The sequence below is a fragment of the Ranitomeya imitator genome, chromosome 4 (genome assembly GCF_032444005.1).
Source record: "Ranitomeya imitator isolate aRanImi1 chromosome 4, aRanImi1.pri, whole genome shotgun sequence".
Lineage (NCBI taxonomy): Eukaryota > Metazoa > Chordata > Amphibia > Anura > Dendrobatidae > Ranitomeya > Ranitomeya imitator.
Genome location: NC_091285.1, coordinates 505598246 through 505617893, shown reverse-complemented (window position 1 = coordinate 505617893; position 19648 = coordinate 505598246). Strand labels below are relative to the sequence as shown.

Sequence of the window (19648 nt, the reverse complement as noted above, 5' to 3'; positions counted from 1 at the left end):
ATCAAAATAAAAAAAAAATAGTAAATGACACCCCCCCCCCTTTGTCACCCCCATAGGTAGGGACAATAAAAAAAAATTAAGAATTTTTTTTTTCCACTAAGGTTAGAATAGGGTTAGGGGTAGGGTTAGGGTTAGGGGTAGGGTTAGGGTTAGGGTTAGGGGTAGGGTTAGGGGTAGGGTTAGGGATAGGGTTAGGGGTAGGGTTAGGGTTAGGGGTAGGGTTAGGGGTAGGGTTAGGGTATTTTCAGCCATTTTAACCCTAAAAAACTTCCAAGAAAACACACAGACTCTGCATAGAAAACTGCATAAAAAAAAGGATCAAAAAAAGGATCAAAAAACGCATCAAAAAACGCATCAAAAAAGGACAAAAAAAGGACCAAAAAAAGGACCTGCGTTTTCTGCCAAGAGCTGCAGTTTTTTAAAAAACAGTCCTGAAAAAAAAAGGATGGAAATCAGGAACGTGTGAACATACCCTAAAGGTATTGAAAAAAGGAGCTTGTTCTCTTCATTTGTAAGCTCACATAAAGTTTCATGGACACTGCAGTCTATACATTTATTTTGTGTTGATACCAACAGGGACTTTAGGTAGGGATGTATATATGAGCCATTACTTCTAGGGACGACATTCCCTGTGCATTGATTCCTTAGATATACAGTATGGCTGTGTACTAGAGTGCTGTTCGGACTTCATGAACTGCTATAAGGACTTAGCATAAGACACTGCAGTATAGAAAACATAAAGGGCAAACTTGGGAAACAGTGACATCTAGTGGTAAATAAAGTAACAGCATGTGTTTTCCTAAAAATGTCAGTCTTCAGTTACATATTAATAATAATAATCTTTATTTTTATATAGCGCTAACATATTCCGCAGCGTTTTACAGTTTGCACACATTATCATCACTGTCCCCGATGGGGCTCACAATCTAAATTCCCTATCAGTATGTCTTTGGAATGTGGGAGGAAACCGGAGTACCCGGAGGAAACCCACGCAAACACGGAGAGAACATACAAACTCTTTGGGAGATTTCAGAAACATAACTTGCAAGCATTTTGTCAAAAATTGTACCAAAAAGTAGACTACATAGGGTGAGCCAAATGTATTATTTGTTTTAGCTAATGACGTGCTTCACCCTTTACAGTTGTGAAAAGTGTCTACATAGCTAAGAGGATGTTTGGCAAGCAATTATCAAAAAACTAACCAGCACTTTGAAAGAGAAAAAGACAAATGTGAACAGGTGTAAATATTGTGGCAAGCAGTTATGAGGAGCTAAAGAGCTGGTCTCCAGTAATGTTCATTTACAAATAGATCTTTATGTTTAGCAAGAAAAATAATGCAATCTACTGACAGAAATATAATGTATACCTCTTTACAATTTGCATTTTTCTAGCTTGTCACATTTTGGAATGTCCAAACACCAAAGCTCAAGAGGTGATCAATACAATCGGACAGGCATTTGAACTGCGTTTTAAACAGTTTTTGAAGAGTCCGTCCTTCATAGAAGAGAGGTAATCTATGAGTTACATTGATTTTCCAGTATAGAAAGCTGCTCCTCACATGTGGATTGGGAGCTCCAGGTGGCCCTTGGAGCCGGTCATTGTCAGGCAGGACCTTGTGACTGGCAGGGGATACAATCCAACAGCCATTGTGATGGGTTCCTAATCCTAGTAACCCCTTGCCATTTTCACACTTTTTCTTTTTTGTCTCTCTTTGTAATTGTAAATTATTAATAATAATTATCTCATTACTTTTTTTATTCTTGATACAGAACAATGTCAGGTGTTCTATCCTGTCGTGTCCATCAAGCTGAAAAGATTTGAGCCCTTTTTGATATGACTGCTGAGATTTGCAAGGTTTCAATGTTGTCAATGTAGTCAGCAAATCTCCTTCCTATTCTGTCTGTTTATACCACGTGACAAGTGTACAGAGGATAGTGATGGGGAGATGGAATTAACCAGGATGGAGATGTTTTGCTCTATAAGTGGCCATGTTATGGGGAATAATATGTCATTTTATAACTGGGTCTTATTAAAAATGTTGTCACTTTCATTCATGATAATGACGGATCATTTTGATATACTATAAATGATCAGAGGCGATCAGACAAGCAGCATCTCCACCAATCCAATCCAAAAAATGGTTGTACATACAGCACCGAGATTTATCGTAATGTGCAGAGAACTATTTTTGATACATGAGATGAGTTTTAATACGAGTTGTCTGGTCTCCGGTTATTGATGACCTACAGTGGGGAAAAAAATGTATTTAGTCAGCCACTAATTGTGCAAGTTCTCCCACTTAAAAAGATGAGAGAGGCCTGTAATTGACATCATAGGTAGACCACAACTAGGGGAGTCAAAATTAAGAAAGCAAATCCAGAAAATCACCTTGTCTGATTTGGCAAGATTTATTTTGCAAATTGTGGTGGAAAATAATGATTATTGTGATGAATACTGATTCCTTGAATTTGAATACTGATTCTATGAATATATTATGAGGATAATCTAAAATATTGAAGTATAGATATAAAGGAAAGTATTATAACAGAGTGGATGTGGTTTATGCCGTTTATTATAAAGTCTATGGGGCCGTGCACATGTCTGTTTTTTTCTCTGCATACCCAAGTTTGATCCGATATTCGGATCGCACTGGGCCATGCAAGTCAATGAGTGCGTGGGAAACATCGGACCACACTCGGTGACATTTGAGTGCAGTTCGATTGCCGCAGGCTGACATAATGGAACAGATTGAGAAAAAAATTCTCAATCTTCTCCTCATCCGAGAGAATCGGAGCACACTCTGATCATCGTGTGATTTACATGATGAACCGAATTCTCTTGGATGTGAGAATGCAAGGTCATCTAGAATAGGTGGCCAACATCAGACCTGTGGAGGTCCAACACCCCGTACCCCAATCGATCAATTTGTTTTCAACTCATGCGCCGTTAAGATGTAAGCCCTGAATATAGCTGGACAATACGGCTGTTTCCTTGGTCATGGCTGTTGCCTTGGACTGCAGTCCAGCTCCTATGTTGCAGCTATATTGATGCTGTTAAGAGGAGACGTTTTAGGATATTCTGACCCAGTCACCTAGCTACCACAACTTGTCCTGTCAAAGTCGTTCAGATCCTTACACTGGCCCATTTTTCCTGCTTTGAAGACATAAGAAAATAAAAGCACTAGAATTCATCTAATAATGGCGGCCATTGTAATACCCATAGGAGTAGTTTCTGTGTAGGCAACAAGGCAAAATATACAGTATCCTTAAAGGGAAACCTGGCTTTTCCCCGTACTGACCCCCTTGATAGACACGTTTCTCACTATATTAATATTGAGAGACATGTCAGTCATCTGGAGACACAAAATTCTATGGGAAATTTAGATAGAGGGTGCAGCATGCATACAAAATATATGAACGTGCATGAAGAAAAATACCTATGCATAAAAGGTGCATACCTCAATATAGGAAAAATATACTAAATATCTTTATTGACCACAAAAAGCACACAGTGAAAAAAAACATTTAAAATTTAAAAAAATACAACAACGCTAGTACCAGTAAAGTCCATATGACTATAGATATATACAGTGGGGCAAAAAAGTATTTAGTCAGTCAGCAATAGTGCAAGTTCCACCACTTAAAAAGATGAGAGGCGTCTGTAATTTACATCATAGGTAGACCTCAAATATGGGAGACAAACTGAGAAAAAAAAATACAGAAAATCACATTGTCTGTTTTTTATCATTTTTTTGCATATTATGGTGGAAAATAAGTATTTGGTCAGAAACAAACAATCAAGATTTCTGGCTCTCACAGACCTGTAACTTCTTCTTTAAGAGTCTCCTCTTTCCTCCACTCATTACCTGTAGTAATGGCACCTGTTTAAACTTGTTATCAGTATAAAAAGACACCTGTGCACACCCTCAAACAGTCTGACTCCAAACTCCACTATGGTGAAGACCAAAGAGCTGTCAAAGGACACCAGAAACAAAATTGTAGCCCTGCACCAGGCTGGGAAGACTGAATCTGCAATAGCCAACCAGCTTTGAGTGAAGAAATCAACAGTGGGAGCAATAATTAGAAAATGGAAGACATACAAGACCACTGATAATCTCCCTCGATCTGGGGCTCCACGCAAAATCCCACCCTGTGGGGTCAGAATGATCACAAGAACGGTGAGCAAAAATCCCAGAACCACGCGGGGGGACCTAGTGAATGAACTGCAGAGAGCTGGGACCAATGTAACAAGGCCTACCATAAGTAACACACTACGCCACCATGGACTCAGATCCTGCAGTGCCAGACGTGTCCCACTGCTTAAGCCAGTACATGTCCGGGCCCGTCTGAAGTTTGCTAGAGAGCATTTGGATGATCCAGAGGAGTTTTGGGAGAATGTCCTATGGTCTGATGAAACCAAACTGGAACTGTTTGGTAGAAACACAACTTGTCGTGTTTGGAGGAAAAAGAATACTGAGTTGCATCAATCAAACACCATACCTACTGTAAAGCATGGTGGTGTGTTATGGCTGGCAATCAGGCAACACAGCGTGCAGTAATCAGCGCACATACAGAGATCTGGCAATAACCAAAAACAATAGGACGAGCTCTGAGACGTGGAATCTCTGTAGACTGCAGTACCTGATCTATCCTCACACAACTATAAGCAGCAGTGGATTGCGCCTATCACTACCTATGCAACTCGGCACTGCCTGAGGAGCTGACTAGCCTGAAGATAGAAATACAAGCCTGACTTACCTCAGAGAAATCCCCCAAAGAAATAGGCAGCCCCCCACATATAATGACTGTTAGCAAGATGAAAAGACAAACGTAGGAATGAAATAGATTCAGCAAAGTGAGGCCCGATATTCTAGACAGAGCGAGGATAGCAAAGAGAACTATGCAGTCTACAAAAAACCCTAAAACGAAAACCACGCAAAGGGGCAAAAAGACCCACCGTGCCGAAATAACAGCACGGCGGTGCACCCCTTTGCTTCTCAGAGCTTCCAGCAAAAGTTAATAGCAAGCTGGACAGAAAAAACAGAAAACAAACTAGAAGCACTTATCTAGCAGAGCAGCAGGCCCAAGGAAAGATGCAGTAGCTCAGATCCAACACTGGAACATTGACAAGGAGCAAGGAAGACAGACTCAGGTGGAGCTAAATAGCAAGGCAGCCAACGAGCTCACCAAAACACCTGAGGGAGGAAGCCCAGAGACTGCAATACCACTTGTGACCACAGAAGTGAACTCAGCCACAGAATTCACAACAGTACCCCCCCCTTGAGGAGGGGTCACCGAACCCTCACCAGAACCCCCAGGCCGACCAGGATGAGCCACATGAAAGGCACGAACAAGATCTGGGGCATGGACATCAGAGGCAAAAACCCAGGAATTATCTTCCTGAGCATAACCCTTCCATTTGACCAGATACTGGAGTTTCCGTCTAGAGACACGAGAATCCAAAATCTTCTCCACAATATACTCCAATTCCCCCTCCACCAAAACAGGGGCAGGAGGCTCCACAGATGGAACCATAGGTGCCACGTATCTCCTCAACAACGACCTATGGAATACATTATGTATGGAAAAGGAGTCTGGGAGGGTCAGACGAAAAGACACCGGATTGAGAATCTCAGAAATCCTATACGGACCAATAAAACGAGGTTTAAATTTAGGAGAGGAAACCTTCATAGGAATATGACGAGAAGATAACCAAACCAGATCCCCAACACGAAGTCGGGGTCCCACACGGCGTCTGCGATTAGCGAAAAGCTGAGCCTTCTCCTGGGACAAGGTCAAAATTGTCCACTACCTGAGTCCAGATCTGCTGCAACCTGTCCACCACAGAATCCACACCAGGACAGTCCGAAGACTCAACCTGTCCTGAAGAGAAACGAGGATGGAACCCAGAATTGCAGAAAAATGGAGAGACCAAGGTAGCCGAGCTGGCCCGATTATTAAGGGCGAACTCAGCCAACGGCAAAAATGACACCCAATCATCCTGGTCAGCGGAAACAAAACATCTCAGATATGTTTCCAAGGTCTGATTGGTTCGTTCGGTCTGGCCATTAGTCTGAGGATGGAAGGCCGAGGAGAAAGATAGGTCAATGCCCATCCTACCACAAAAGGCTCGCCAGAACCTCGAGACAAACTGGGAACCTCTGTCAGAAACAATATTCTCAGGAATGCCATGCAAACGAACCACATGCTGGAAGAACAAAGGCACCAAATCAGAGGAGGAAGGCAATTTAACCAAGGGCACCAGATGGACCATTTTAGAAAAGCGATCACAGACCACCCAAATGACCGACATTTTTTGAGAAACGGGAAGGTCAGAAATGAAATCCATCGAAATATGTGTCCAAGGCCTCTTCGGGACCGGCAAGGGCAAAAGCAACCCACTGGCACGTGAACAGCAGGGCTTAGCCCTAGCACAAATTCCACAGGACTGCACAAAAGCACGCACATCCCGTGACAGAGACGGCCACCAGAAGGATCTAGCAACCAACTCCCTGGTACCAAAGATTCCTGGATGACCGGCCAGCACCGAACAATGAAGTTCAGAGATAACTTTACTAGTCCACCTATCAGGGACGAACAGTTTCTCGGCCGGACAACGATCAGGTTTATTAGCCTGAAATTTCTGCAACACTCTCCGCAAATCAGGGGAGATGGCAGACACAATGACTCCTTCCTTGAGGATACTCGCCGGCTCAGATAACCCCGGAGAGTCGGGCACAAAACTCCTAGACAGAGCATCCGCCTTCACATTTTTAGAGCCCGGAAGGTATGAAATCACAAAATCAAAACGAGCAAAAAATAACGACCAACGGGCCTGTCTAGGATTCAAGCGCTTGGCAGACTCAAGATAAGTAAGGTTCTTATGATCAGTCAAAACCACCACGCGATGCTTAGCACCCTCAAGCCAATGACGCCACTCCTCGAATGCCCACTTCATGGCCAGCAACTCTCGGTTGCCCACATCATAATTACGCTCAGCAGCAGAAAATTTCCTGGAAAAGAAAGCACATGGTTTGAACACTGAGCAACCAGAACCTCTCTGTGACAAAACCGCCCCTGCACCAATCTCAGAAGCATCAACCTCGACCTGGAACGGAAGAGAAACATCAGGTTGACACAACACAGGGGCACAGCAAAAACGACGCTTCAACTCCTGAAAAGCTTCCACGGCAGCAGAAGACCAATTAACCAAATCAGCACCCTTCTTGGTCAAATCGGTCAATGGTCTGGCAATGCTAGAAAAATTACAGATGAAGCGACGATAAAAATTAGCAAAGCCCAGGAATTTCTGCAGACTTTTTAGAGATGTCGGCTGAGTCCAATCCTGGATGGCCTGAACCTTAACCGGATCCATCTCGATAGTAGAAGGGGAAAAGATGAACCCCAAAAATGAAACTTTCTGCACACCGAAGAGACACTTTGATCCCTTCACGAACAAGGAATTAGCACGCAGTACCTGGAAAACCATTCTGACTTGCTTCACATGAGACTCCCAATCATCTGAGAAGATCAAAATGTCATCCAAGTAAACAATCAAGAATTTATCCAGATACTCACGGAAAATGTCATGCATAAAAGACTGAAAAACAGATGGAGCATTGGCAAGTCCGAACGGCATCACCAGATACTCAAAATGACCCTCTGGCGTATTAAATGCCGTTTTCCATTCATCTCCCTGCCTGATTCTCACCAGATTATACGCACCACGAAGATCAATCTTAGTAAACCAACTAGCCCCCTTAATCCGAGCAAACAAGTCAGAAATCAATGGCAAGGGATACTGAAACTTAACAGTGATCTTATTAAGAAGGCGGTAATCAATACACGGTCTTAGCGAACCATCCTTCTTGGCTACAAAAAAGAACCCTGCTCCCAATGGTGACGACGATGGGCGAATATGTCCCTTCTCCAGGGACTCCTTCACATAACTGCGCATAGCGGTGTGTTCAGGTACGGACAAATTAAATAAACGACCCTTAGGGAATTTACTACCAGGAATCAAATCGATAGCACAATCACAATTCCTATGCGGAGGTAGGGCATCAGACTTGGACTCTTCAAATACATCCTGAAAGTCCGACAAGAACTCTGGGATGTCAGAAGGAATGGATGACGAAATAGACAAAAATGGAACATCACCATGTACTCCCTGACAACCCCAGCTGGTTACCGACATAGAGTTCCAATCCAATACTGGATTATGGGTTTGTAGACATGGCAACCCCAACACGACCACATCATGCAAATTATGCAGTACCAGAAAGCGAATAACTTCCTGATGTGCAGGAGCCATGCACATGGTCAGCTGGGCCCAATACTGAGGCTTATTCTTGGCCAAAGGTGTAGCATCAATTCCTCTCAACGGAATAGGACACCGCAAAGGCTCCAAGAAAAATCCACAACGTTTAGCATAATCCAAATCCATCAGATTCAGGGCAGCGCCTGAATCCACAAACGCCATGACAGAATACGATGACAAAGAGCACATTAAGGTAATGGACAAAAGGAATTTGGACTGTACAGTACCAATAACGGCAGAGCTATCGAACCGCCTAGTGCGTTTAGGACAATTAGAAATAGCATGAGTAGAATCACCACAATAGAAACACAGTCTGTTCAGACGTCTGTGTTCTTGCCGTTCTACTTTAGTCATAGTCCTGTCGCACTGCATAGGCTCAGGTTTACTCTCAGACAATACCGCCAGATGGTGCACAGATTTACGCTCGCGCAAGCGACGACCGATCTGAATGGCCAAGGACATAGACTCATTCAAACCAGCAGGCATAGAAAATCCCACCATTACATCCTTAAGAGCTTCAGAGAGACCCTTTCTGAACAAAGCCGCTAGTGCAGATTCATTCCACAGAGTGAGTACTGACCACTTCCTAAATTTCTGACAATATACTTCTACATCATCCTGACCCTGGCATAAAGCCAGCAGATTTTTCTCAGCCTGATCCACTGAATTAGGCTCATCGTAAAGCAATCCCAGCGCCTGGAAAAATGCATCAACATTACTCAATGCAGAATCTCCTGGTGCAAGAGAAAACGCCCAGTCCTGTGGGTCGCCGCGCAAAAAAGAAATAATAATCAAAACCTGTTGAATAGGATTACCAGAAGAATGAGGTTTCAAGGCCAAAAATAGCTTACAATTATTTCTGAAGCTCAGGAACTTAGTTCTGTCACCAAAAAACAAATCAGGAATCGGAATTCTTGGTTCTAGCATCGATTTCTGATCAATAGTATCTTGAATCTTTTGTACATTTACAACGAGATTATCCATTGAGGAGCACAGAGCCTGAATATCCATGTCCACAGCTGTGTCCTGAAGCACTCTAATGTCTAGGGGAAAAAAAAGACTGAAGACAGAGCTAAGAAAAAAAAATGATGTCAGGATTTCTTTTTTCCCTCTATTGGGAATCATTGGTTGGCTCCTTGTACTGTTATGGCTGGCAATCAGGCAACACAGCGTGCAGTAATCAGCGCACATACAGAGATCTGGCAATAACCAAAAACAATAGGACGAGCTCTGAGACGTGGAATCTCTGTAGACTGCAGTACCTGATCTATCCTCACACAACTATAAGCAGCAGTGGATTGCGCCTATCACTACCTATGCAACTCGGCACTGCCTGAGGAGCTGACTAGCCTGAAGATAGAAATACAAGCCTGACTTACCTCAGAGAAATCCCCCAAAGAAATAGGCAGCCCCCCACATATAATGACTGTTAGCAAGATGAAAAGACAAACGTAGGAATGAAATAGATTCAGCAAAGTGAGGCCCGATATTCTAGACAGAGCGAGGATAGCAAAGAGAACTATGCAGTCTACAAAAACCCTAAAACGAAAACCACGCAAAGGGGCAAAAAGACCCACCGTGCCGAACTAACAGCACGGCGGTGCACCCCTTTGCTTCTCAGAGCTTCCAGCAAAAGTTAATAGCAAGCTGGACAGAAAAAACAGAAAACAAACTAGAAGCACTTATCTAGCAGAGCAGCAGGCCCAAGGAAAGATGCAGTAGCTCAGATCCAACACTGGAACATTGACAAGGAGCAAGGAAGACAGACTCAGGTGGAGCTAAATAGCAAGGCAGCCAACGAGCTCACCAAAACACCTGAGGGAGGAAGCCCAGAGACTGCAATACCACTTGTGACCACAGAAGTGAACTCAGCCACAGAATTCACAACAGTGGTGGAAATATCATGCTTTGGGGCTGTTTCTCTGCAAAGGGGCCAGGACGACTGATCCGGGTACATGAAAGAATGAATGGGGCCATGTATCGTGAGATTTTGAGTGCAAACCTCCTTCCATCAGCAAGGGCATTGAAGATGAAACGTGGCTGGGTCTTTCAACATGACAATGATCCAAAGCACACCGCCAGGGCAACGAAGGAGTGGCTTCGTAAGAAGCATTTCAAGGTCCTGGAGTGGCCTAGCCAGTCTCCAGATCTCAACCCTATAGAAAACCTTTGGAGAGAGTTGAAAGTCCGTGTTGCCAAGCGAAAAGCCAAAAACATCACTGCTCTAGAGGAGATCTGCATGGAGGAATGGGCCAACATACCAACAACAGTGTGTGGCAACCTTGTGAGGACTTACAGAAAACGTTTGACCTCTGTCATTGCCAACAAAGGATATATTACAAAGTATTGAGATGAAATTTTGTTTCTGACCAAATACTTATTTTCCACCATAATATGCAAATAAAATGTTAAAAAAACAGACAATGTGATTTTCTGGATTTTTTTTTCTCAGTTTGTCTCCCATAGTTGAGGTCTACCTATGATGTAAATTACAGACGCCTCTCATCTTTTTAAGTGGTGGAACTTGCACTATTGCTGACTGACTAAATACTTTTTTGCCCCACTGTAAGATACAATCCAAAAGGAATATATGCAATGTATTAATAACAATGACTCAAGCCCCAGTATATGTATCAAATGTGAAGATTGTCCCCAATGCTGATACTCACAATCAAATTGAGTGGGAGTATACAGCTCAATAAATACACACAATATGAAAATCTATGCGTCCAAAGATGGGCGTCCCCAAAATTGGTAGTCATCTGGAGACTGGCTGGAAGAACCTGGCTGGGGACCGTCCATAGAGGAGACAGTCAGGACTCGTAGTCCCCACTGGTTTTTCAATGTATACTTACTTTGAAATGCTGCAGAGTTTCAGATTAAAACATACCGATTGTGAGCCCTCGCGGGCAGGGTCCTCTCTCCTCCTGTACCAGTTGTGACTTGTATTGTTCAAGATTATTGTACTTGTTTTCATTATGTATACCCCTCCTCACATGTAAAGCGCCATGGAATAAATGGTGATATAATAATAAATAATAATAATAATAATACCTGACAACTGACAGCAATCACCCAGCCAGAGCTTGATTCTTGCTACCAGTGGCTCGGGCCGCATGAATCTGGGCTGTTTCTCTATAAAAACTTCAAAGCATTTCTTATTTTCTGTCAGAAAACATCTCTCTAGTGTTTAGTAGAAGTTATTAATTTATCCCAGGAAATTTTTTTTATTTAGAGTATAAAAACCATTACACTCTGTGAAGGAAACCCGGTTCCTCCCACGTCACCAATCCGTGACATCACTACACAGGCACAGGCACCCCCTTTGTCTCTCAGGTCAATAAGGGAACTGCACCTAGAGCAAAAGGCCATCGGGGAGACTGCCCAGTTACCCACGTTGAGTATTCTAAGATTCACAATCAGAGTAAAAGGATCAGCCCAAAATTAATTTATGATTTAATTGCCTTAAGGGCGCACTAGGTAATTACAAGTCATATACAGTCAAACTATATCAAGAGTTACAGTCAGAGTAAAATATAAAAATCATAAGACAAGGCTTAAAGGTATAAAGCCGGAGGTCAATTTACCAGGTTGGAGGTCGCTTGTGGAAGCTGGGGGGCTCAGCGTTCCGCAGGTCCAAGACTTAGTTGCCGGGCAGCCCCCAGAAAGCATGTGCTTGCTCCCCTCTGGCTGGCATACCCTCCCTTAGTTCCTTAGTCATCTTCCTCTGTTCTCTCTCACTCTCCAAGGGTCCCAGCTCTTAACCCTGTTTTGTCCCTCCCCCTGTACCTGGGCGGGCTAAGAATCTCCACCTCTCAGCTTCCCTGCAAGATTTATTCCAATATCTAATAAATGGGATAACTGCTCTCAGGGTGATCGGATCAGTACACGGGCGGTACCAGTGCATGAGGTTTGTTCTGCCAGTCGTATAGGGATCAAACCTGGACCCATTCAGTCGCTGTGGGAGGCTGATCTCTATATCTCAGCCTCCGGAACTCCCATGGACCCGGGAGTTGCACTGTCAGATGCGCAATTTCTTCAGGGCCATGAGGATATTTCTATGAGCCTGTACCTCAGACGATGCATCCATAATTCATGATTCCATGTTGGAGACGGTTCGACTGGAAGGCCACAATAGATGTGTATCCTGTGGCCACTTAACATGCGTGCTTTAATTAAGGCCCCAGGCACCTCCTTGTCCCTTGCTGGTGTGGCTTCCTCATTGAGCTTTGAAGTACCTTCTGCCTGCTACACTGAGCTTAATTCCATTACCATGCTAAAAGGAACTTTATTCACGAGAAAAGGTGGGGGCCAGGAGCGCTCATCTCTGCAGACCTGTGACCAGGAGACAAAATGGAGTCACGCCAATCTCTGTTAATATGCCTATATCCAAGATGGCGGCAGCTCCCTCATCACACCTCCCTGCTTTAGAGGGTGCTAGGGGGCATCACATTCCTGTGTTCCCCCATGCGCCCTTCGGCACCTTCTCCTTGCTGGGACAAGCCATCAGCATTACCATGGTCGCTGCCTCTTCCTCTGCCTCTCTCTGAGGCTGTCTCTGCCTCCTCCTCTCTCTCCAAGGCTGTCTCTGCTCCCTCCTCTCTCTCCAAGGCTGGCTCTGCCCCCTCCTCTCTCTGAGGCTGTCTCTGCCTCCTCCTCTGCCTCTCTCTGAGGCTGTCTCTGCCTCCTCCTCTCTCTCTGAGGCTGTCTCTGCCTCCTCCTCTGTCTCTCTCTGAGGCTGTCTCTGCCTCCTCCTCACTCTCTCTGAGGCTGTCTCTGCCTCCTCCTCTGTCTCTCTCTGAGGCTGTCTTTGCCCCTCCTCTCTCTCTGAGGCTCTCTGCACCCTCCTCTCTCTCTCTGTGGCTGTCTCTGCCTCCTCCTCTCTCTCTCTCTGAGGCTGTCTCTGCCTCCTCCTCTGCCTCTCTCTGAGGCTGTCTCTGTCTCCTCCTCTCTCTCTCTCTGAGGCTGTCTCTGCCTCCTCCTCTGTCTCTCTCTGTGGCTGTCTGCCCCCTCCTCTCTCTCTCTGAGGCTGTCTCTGCCCCTCCTCTCTCTCTCTGAGGCTGCCTCTGCCTCCTCCTCTGTCTCTCTCTGAGGCTGTCTTTGCCTCCTCCTCTCTCTCTCTGAATGGATAGGGTACCACTAACGGTCGGTCCCTAGGCCACGCCTCCGGTGAACCCTGCTGGACCGTTACCCGTTACAGCTGTCCCTGGTCCCAGACCACCCGCTTGCGGTCTGACTCCCTGGGAGGCTGTGCCGCCTGCTCCTTGAGAGCTTTCAGGCTAGCGTCAGCTTCCAACGCTGCCTGAAATCCCTGACTCAATGTGGCAAGAATGAACAACACCGCCACATCCGCTGTCAGCTCCCCGGGATCTGTCTCCTGGCTGCTGTCTGACTCGGCAGCCACTTGGTCAGAGAGTGGGAAGCCGTCGGACCTATGCAATGCTCCTTGGGCTCCGGAGCTCCCACTCCTGGTGACAGCGGCCACGACCGCTGTGCTCACGGGTAGCGCCTGCTTCCCCCCGGTTCCTGACCAAGTCGCCGGGTCAGGCAGACTTCCCTGCCCTCCTGACATCCCAGGTTTGGGGAACTCCTGCCCTCGGGTCTTACCTGGTGGCTCCTCTCCAGGAACGCCCCCTCCCCCCATGGCTTGTTCCTCTTCCTGCAGGGGCCCTAGACTCAGCAGGCTGGATTCACTTAGGGGCCCTACACTGCCCGTAGCAGCCCCTCCCTCCACCTCTGGGCTCTCCCCTACAGTCTCCTCATCTGTCCTCCCTGTGAGCCCTGTGTGTGTGGTGTCAGTGCATGGATTACCCTCAGGTTTCACTCCCTCCTCCACTGTTGGAGGCACATTCAACACATCAACATTCACAGTAGAGTCATGACATTCTTGGGGAGCCGAACTTGGGGGTACAGTGGCCACATACTGAGACACTAGCCGCCCCAAATCGGTCACAAGTAATACATTGGCAGGAATATTTGACGTTACTCCCGCATTCCCCTCCCGGCGCCCCAGTCCAAAAACACCTTGGCGACAGGCAGCGCCAGTTCCACCCCTTCAATTCCGGAGACAGAAAGGGTTTTCCCCGGTACCAAGTCTTGAGGGGACACCACCTCAGGACGTACCAGGGTTCGTTCAGCGCTTGTGTCCCACAGTCCCAAGACCGCTGAGCGGCCAATGGTGATGAGTTGGTAAATGTCCAGGGTCCTCCCACCACCCCCCTCCCACACATAAAACAATGGACGTATCCGGGGACAGGGATGGGGCCTTAAGACGCTGGGGACATACAGCCTTAAAGTGTCCCGGCTGGTTGCAGTGATGACAACGTCTGGGTTCTGTGCCTGGCCTGGAGAGGGCAGCAGGGGGGTACACCCCTTGCACTCTGGGGGCTGGGGAATCAGGGGCAGGATTGGGATTACCCCCTCTCCAGGTGCTGCTGGCAGGCTTCTTCGGCTCAGGTGCCCTGTTATTGGCATACTCGTCTGCCAGACTCGGTTTCCAGTCACGGAGGAATTGCTGGAGGTCCTCTGTGCAGTTCCACAAGAACTGCTCCGTGACGAACAGTTCCTTGACCTCCTGGTGGGTGGTGAGCGCTAGACCCGAAGTCCAGTGCTCTGCAGCTCTCAGCAATGCCCACATGTGGTCGGTCCAGGTGTCCTTTGGGCCCCGCTGCAGGCTCCAGAACTTCTTGAGGTAGGACTTCAGGGTGAGGTTGTAGTGCTGGATCAGGGCCCGCTTGATGCTGCTGTAGTCCTGCTCCTCCCCGGCAGGTAAGTCCCCCAAAACTTCCAGGGACTCACCTCTCAAACGGGGGGTCAGATATCTTGCCCACTGATCCGGGGCCAGATGGTGTTGAAGGCAGGTCCTTTCAAAGGCAAGCAAGAAGGAATCCAGGTCTCCATCCTTCTCAAGCAGAGGGAAGTCCTCGGCCCAGACTTTGGAAGCCCTGGACTCTGGTGGTGCTGGGCCGTCCAGCGGGAGCTCGTGATGAGCCATCTCCAATCGGTGCTGGCGCTCCGCTGCTCTCTCTGCCCGCTATGCAGCTTTCTCTGCCCGCTCCACTACTTCACGGCGTTCTGCAGGCACTCGCTCCGTCGCTTCACGGCATTCTGCACGCTCGGCTTCCGCTGCTTTCTCTGCAGCTGCCATGAGTCTCATATAGGCATCTTCATTACCTGCCTTGAGATGTGCCACCGCCGCTGCAACAAGGGCCTCTGATGTGGACAGGCTGGGGTGGGTAGGTGGTGCGTAGTCCCTTGCCGGACTAAGCACAAGTGGCTGGCTCCTTGGGGAGTCCAGGCTGAGCTCCCCCTCGTCTTGAACAGTACCGTCCCCCAACACCTCCTCATAGACCATAACAATGGCCTGCGCCCTCACTGCACTCCTGGTGCCATCCACCATCTTTGGAACCTCTGGTTACTGACACAGCTGTAACCCTGACCTTGCACACAACTTATTATATCTACACTCTGACCGTCTAGTGCTGGGCTGACCTTAAGACGCCAGCAGTGAAAGTTACCGCTGGTAGTCTTTAGTGTCTGGGAGTAGGGGTCCCACGCACACTATTACTCTGATCCCACAGGCTGCCACCAATGTGAAGGAAACCCGGTTCCTCCCATGTCACCAATCCGTGACGTCACTACACAGGCACAGCTCTCCAGCGCCCTCTTTGTCTCTCAGGTCAATAAGGGAACTGCACCTAGAGCAAATGGCCGCCGGGGAGACTGCCCAGTTACCCACGCTGGGTATTCTAAGATTCGCAATCAGAGTAAAAGGACCAGCCCAAAATTGATTTATGATTTAAATGCCTTAAGGGCACACTAGGTAATTACAAGTAATATACAGTCAAACTATATCAAGAGTTACAGTCAGAGTAAAAAATAAAAATCATAAGACAAGGCTTAAAGGTATAAAGCCGGAGATCAATTTACCAGGTTGGAGGTCGCTTGTGGAAGTTGGGGGGCTCAGCGTTCTGCAAGTCCAAGACTTAGTTGCCAGGCAGCCCCCAGAAAGCGTGTGCTTGCTCCCCTCTGGCTGGCATATCCTCCCTTAGTTCCTTAGTTAGTCATCTTCCTCTGTTCTCTCTCACTCTCCAGGGGTCCCAGCTCTTAACCCTGCTGTGCCCCTCCCCCTGTACCTGGGCGGGCTAAGAATCTCCACCCCTCAGCTTCCCTGCAAGATTTATTCCAATATCTAATAAATGGGATAACTGCTCTCAGGGTGATCGGATCAGTACACGGGCGGTACCAGCGCATGAGCGTTTGTTCTGCCAGTCGTATAGGGATCAAACCTGGACCCATTCGGTCGCTGTGGGAGGCTGATCTCTATATCTCAGCCTCCGGAACTCCCATGGACCCGGGAGTTGCACTGTCAGAAGCGCAATTTCTTCAGGGCCATGAAGATATTTTTTATGAGCCTGTACCTCAGACGATGCGCCCATAATTCATGATTCCATGTTGGAGACGGTTCGACTGGAAGGCCACAATAGATGTGTATCCTGTGGCCACTTGACATGCGTGCTTTCATTAAGGCCCCAGGCACCTCCTTGTCCCCTGCTGGTGTGGCTTCCTCATTGAGCTTTGAAGTACCTTCTGCCTGCTACACTGAGCTTAATACCATTACCATGCTAAAAGGAACTTTATTCATGAGAAAAGGTGGGGGCCAGCAGTGCTCATCTCTGCAGACCTGTGACCAGGAGACAAAATGGAGTCATGCCAATCTCTGTTAGTATGCCCATATCCAAGATGGCAGCGGCTCCCTAATCACACACTGTTCATTTCTGTGGGTTACATTTTTTTGTATATTTCCTACAAGCAAATTTACCAAATGTGTAAAATATGCCAGAACTTGAACAAATTGAAAACATCCACAAGTTAAAAGAAAGGAAATGCCTTTTCTCCCCTCGAAGTTCTGGGAAATAAAATGTAGACATTTCTGCTGAGTGCTTCTCTGAGAAGTTTCAGAACGTTTGCCAATTAAAATAAGTTGTGTTTGTATTTTATCACATAAAACAAGACTTTATCTTCCAAGGAGAATAATGGAGAAACTGAGAAATCCTTTGAGGCCATAAAATGCTGTAATGGAAGATGATAAGGGGTTTTACATGAAATCTTCCAGATGTGGCAATTAACAAAATAAATGACATTGACAATGTAACTCGGGAAGAAATATTTGATAAAATAATTTATAAAAGCAATGTAATGGGAAAGAAGCATACCACCAACAGTGACTCTGCTGATCAAATACGTTCCCTACAACAAGATTTATCAGACTTCCTTCCAATGTCATTGATATAAACACTCATTATCTCTGGCCTCCCATTGTCTTTCCAGACAAATTAAAAGATAACTATCTCATCTGGAATGCTCTCAAAACTGCAGGAATAATTCTGCTGTAAATTGGCCTTTTACTCTTTGTAGCATTGTCTCCAACTACTATATGTACTAGAATGATGCAGAGAAGAGTTCTACTGGTCACGTCTATGCATTTTTATCTTGTGAATTTGCCAGATATGGCCACATTTACATATCTGTTTGACATGTCTTAGGCCACATTCACACATTCATTATTTGGTCAGTATTTTACCTCCGTACTTATAAACTAAAACCAGGAGTGGGTGCTAAATAAGAAGTGGTGATGTGTTTCTATTACACTTTTCCTCTGATTGTTGCACTCCTGATATTGGCTAACACATACTGAGGTAAAATACTGACCAAATACTGAACGTGTGAACATGGCCTAATTAATACAGCTTGAACTAGGAAGACAGACTTTTTACTTCAGAGTTCCATTCTAGCTTCATCTGTTTTTAAGGGCTTGTTCAAATCAGAGTATTATATAGACATGTGCAGTTTGAATAAAAATCAGCAGATTGGCCAATGGAACTGCATAGGGATGTTCAATCTGAAAAAAAAAAATCGCAGCATGCATTATTTTCATTCAAGTCGCAGAAGAGACTCTGCCATTCAAGCCTATGGGTGTGAGAAAAATTGTATCCCTCACAGAACTATCTGGCATCCAAATTTTCCGAATACATTTTCATTATTACCATTGGAAACTGTATTTGATCAGTACATTGTTGTATGTAGCTGTATGAAAATACATTGCCCACTTGCATCAAACAGATGTTACATGCCTGTAAACAATGGACACGTGGATGGTACACCAATGACTAAATGTATGAAAAACGGATTAAAGTAGTCCTGAGTTTTTTTGGATGAAACTCGGATGGTTTTTCATACACTTATCTATCCCTGGCCTTTCAGTATATAAAAAAAAAGCTATGAGAAAAAAAAACTGATGTGACTAAGAAAGTTTCTCTCAGATGGTAACACTTATATTGATGTGTGGATATAGCCTAAAATGAGCCTAGTAGAGGCTTAAATCCGATTGTGCAATCGTTAACATTGAAAAATGTAGCAAAATCTTTGCACAATATAAAGTTGTGGAAAAATGTGAGAACTTCTGGCATTTTCACGCCAGTTTTGTCTGGTTCTGACAAAGTAGGCAGAGAAGAGTGGGACGTGGAAAAGCATGCCCAAACATTCCTGAGAAGTTTTTGTCTTGTCTCTGACTTAGGCACAGGCACATGTAGTATGTCCATTGTAAGATGTGCAAAATTCATTAAGCCTCTTAATGAATTAGGGACATCTCAGCACGCCCATGATTAAGACAGTCATGCGCAATGCCAGTTATAATGAATCAAGCCCACACATTTTTTTATACTACACTTAGTGTATGCACCAGAGAAACTCACGACAAATGGTGAATTTAGACAAAAGGTCCTAAGGACCTGACGGATGCCAAAAGAATATCATCTTGCATTCCTGGGCACTTATACAACAGCTTATGTTGGAGTCCTCCTCTGAAGGTTTATGTCTGTATGTGCAAATTATATACTGCTCAAAAAAAATAAAGGGAACACTAAAATCCCACATCCTAGATATCACTGAATGAAATATTCCAGTTGTAAATCTTTATTCATTACATAGTGGAATGTGTTGAGAACAATAAAACCTAAAAATTATCAACGTACAGTAAATCACAAATAATATCCCATGGAGGTATGGAGTTGGAATGATGCTCAAAATCAAAGTGGAAAATGAAATTACAGGCTGATCCAACTTCAATGGAAATGCCTTAAGACAAGGAAATGATGCTCAGTAATGTGTGTGGCCTCCACGTGTCTGTATGACCTCCCTACAATGCCTGGGCATGCTCCTGATGAGGCGGTGGATGGTCTCCTGAGTGATCTCCCAGACCTCGACTAAAGCATCTGCCAACTCCTGGACAGTCTGTGGTGCAACGCGACATTGTTGGATGGTGCGAGAC

At 45.6% G+C, this 19648-nt stretch overlaps 1 protein-coding gene across 1 annotated transcript in view; it reads left to right on the top strand.

Moving 5' to 3' along the window:
• The window catches only part of SHC4 (SHC adaptor protein 4), a 179730-nt gene that overhangs the window by 128606 nt on the left and 31476 nt on the right, over positions 1–19648 (top strand). The window contains exon 7 of the mRNA XM_069766036.1: positions 1392–1509. Within this exon, the coding sequence (XP_069622137.1) occupies positions 1392–1509 (118 nt within the window). The remainder of the gene's footprint in view (positions 1–1391; positions 1510–19648) is intronic.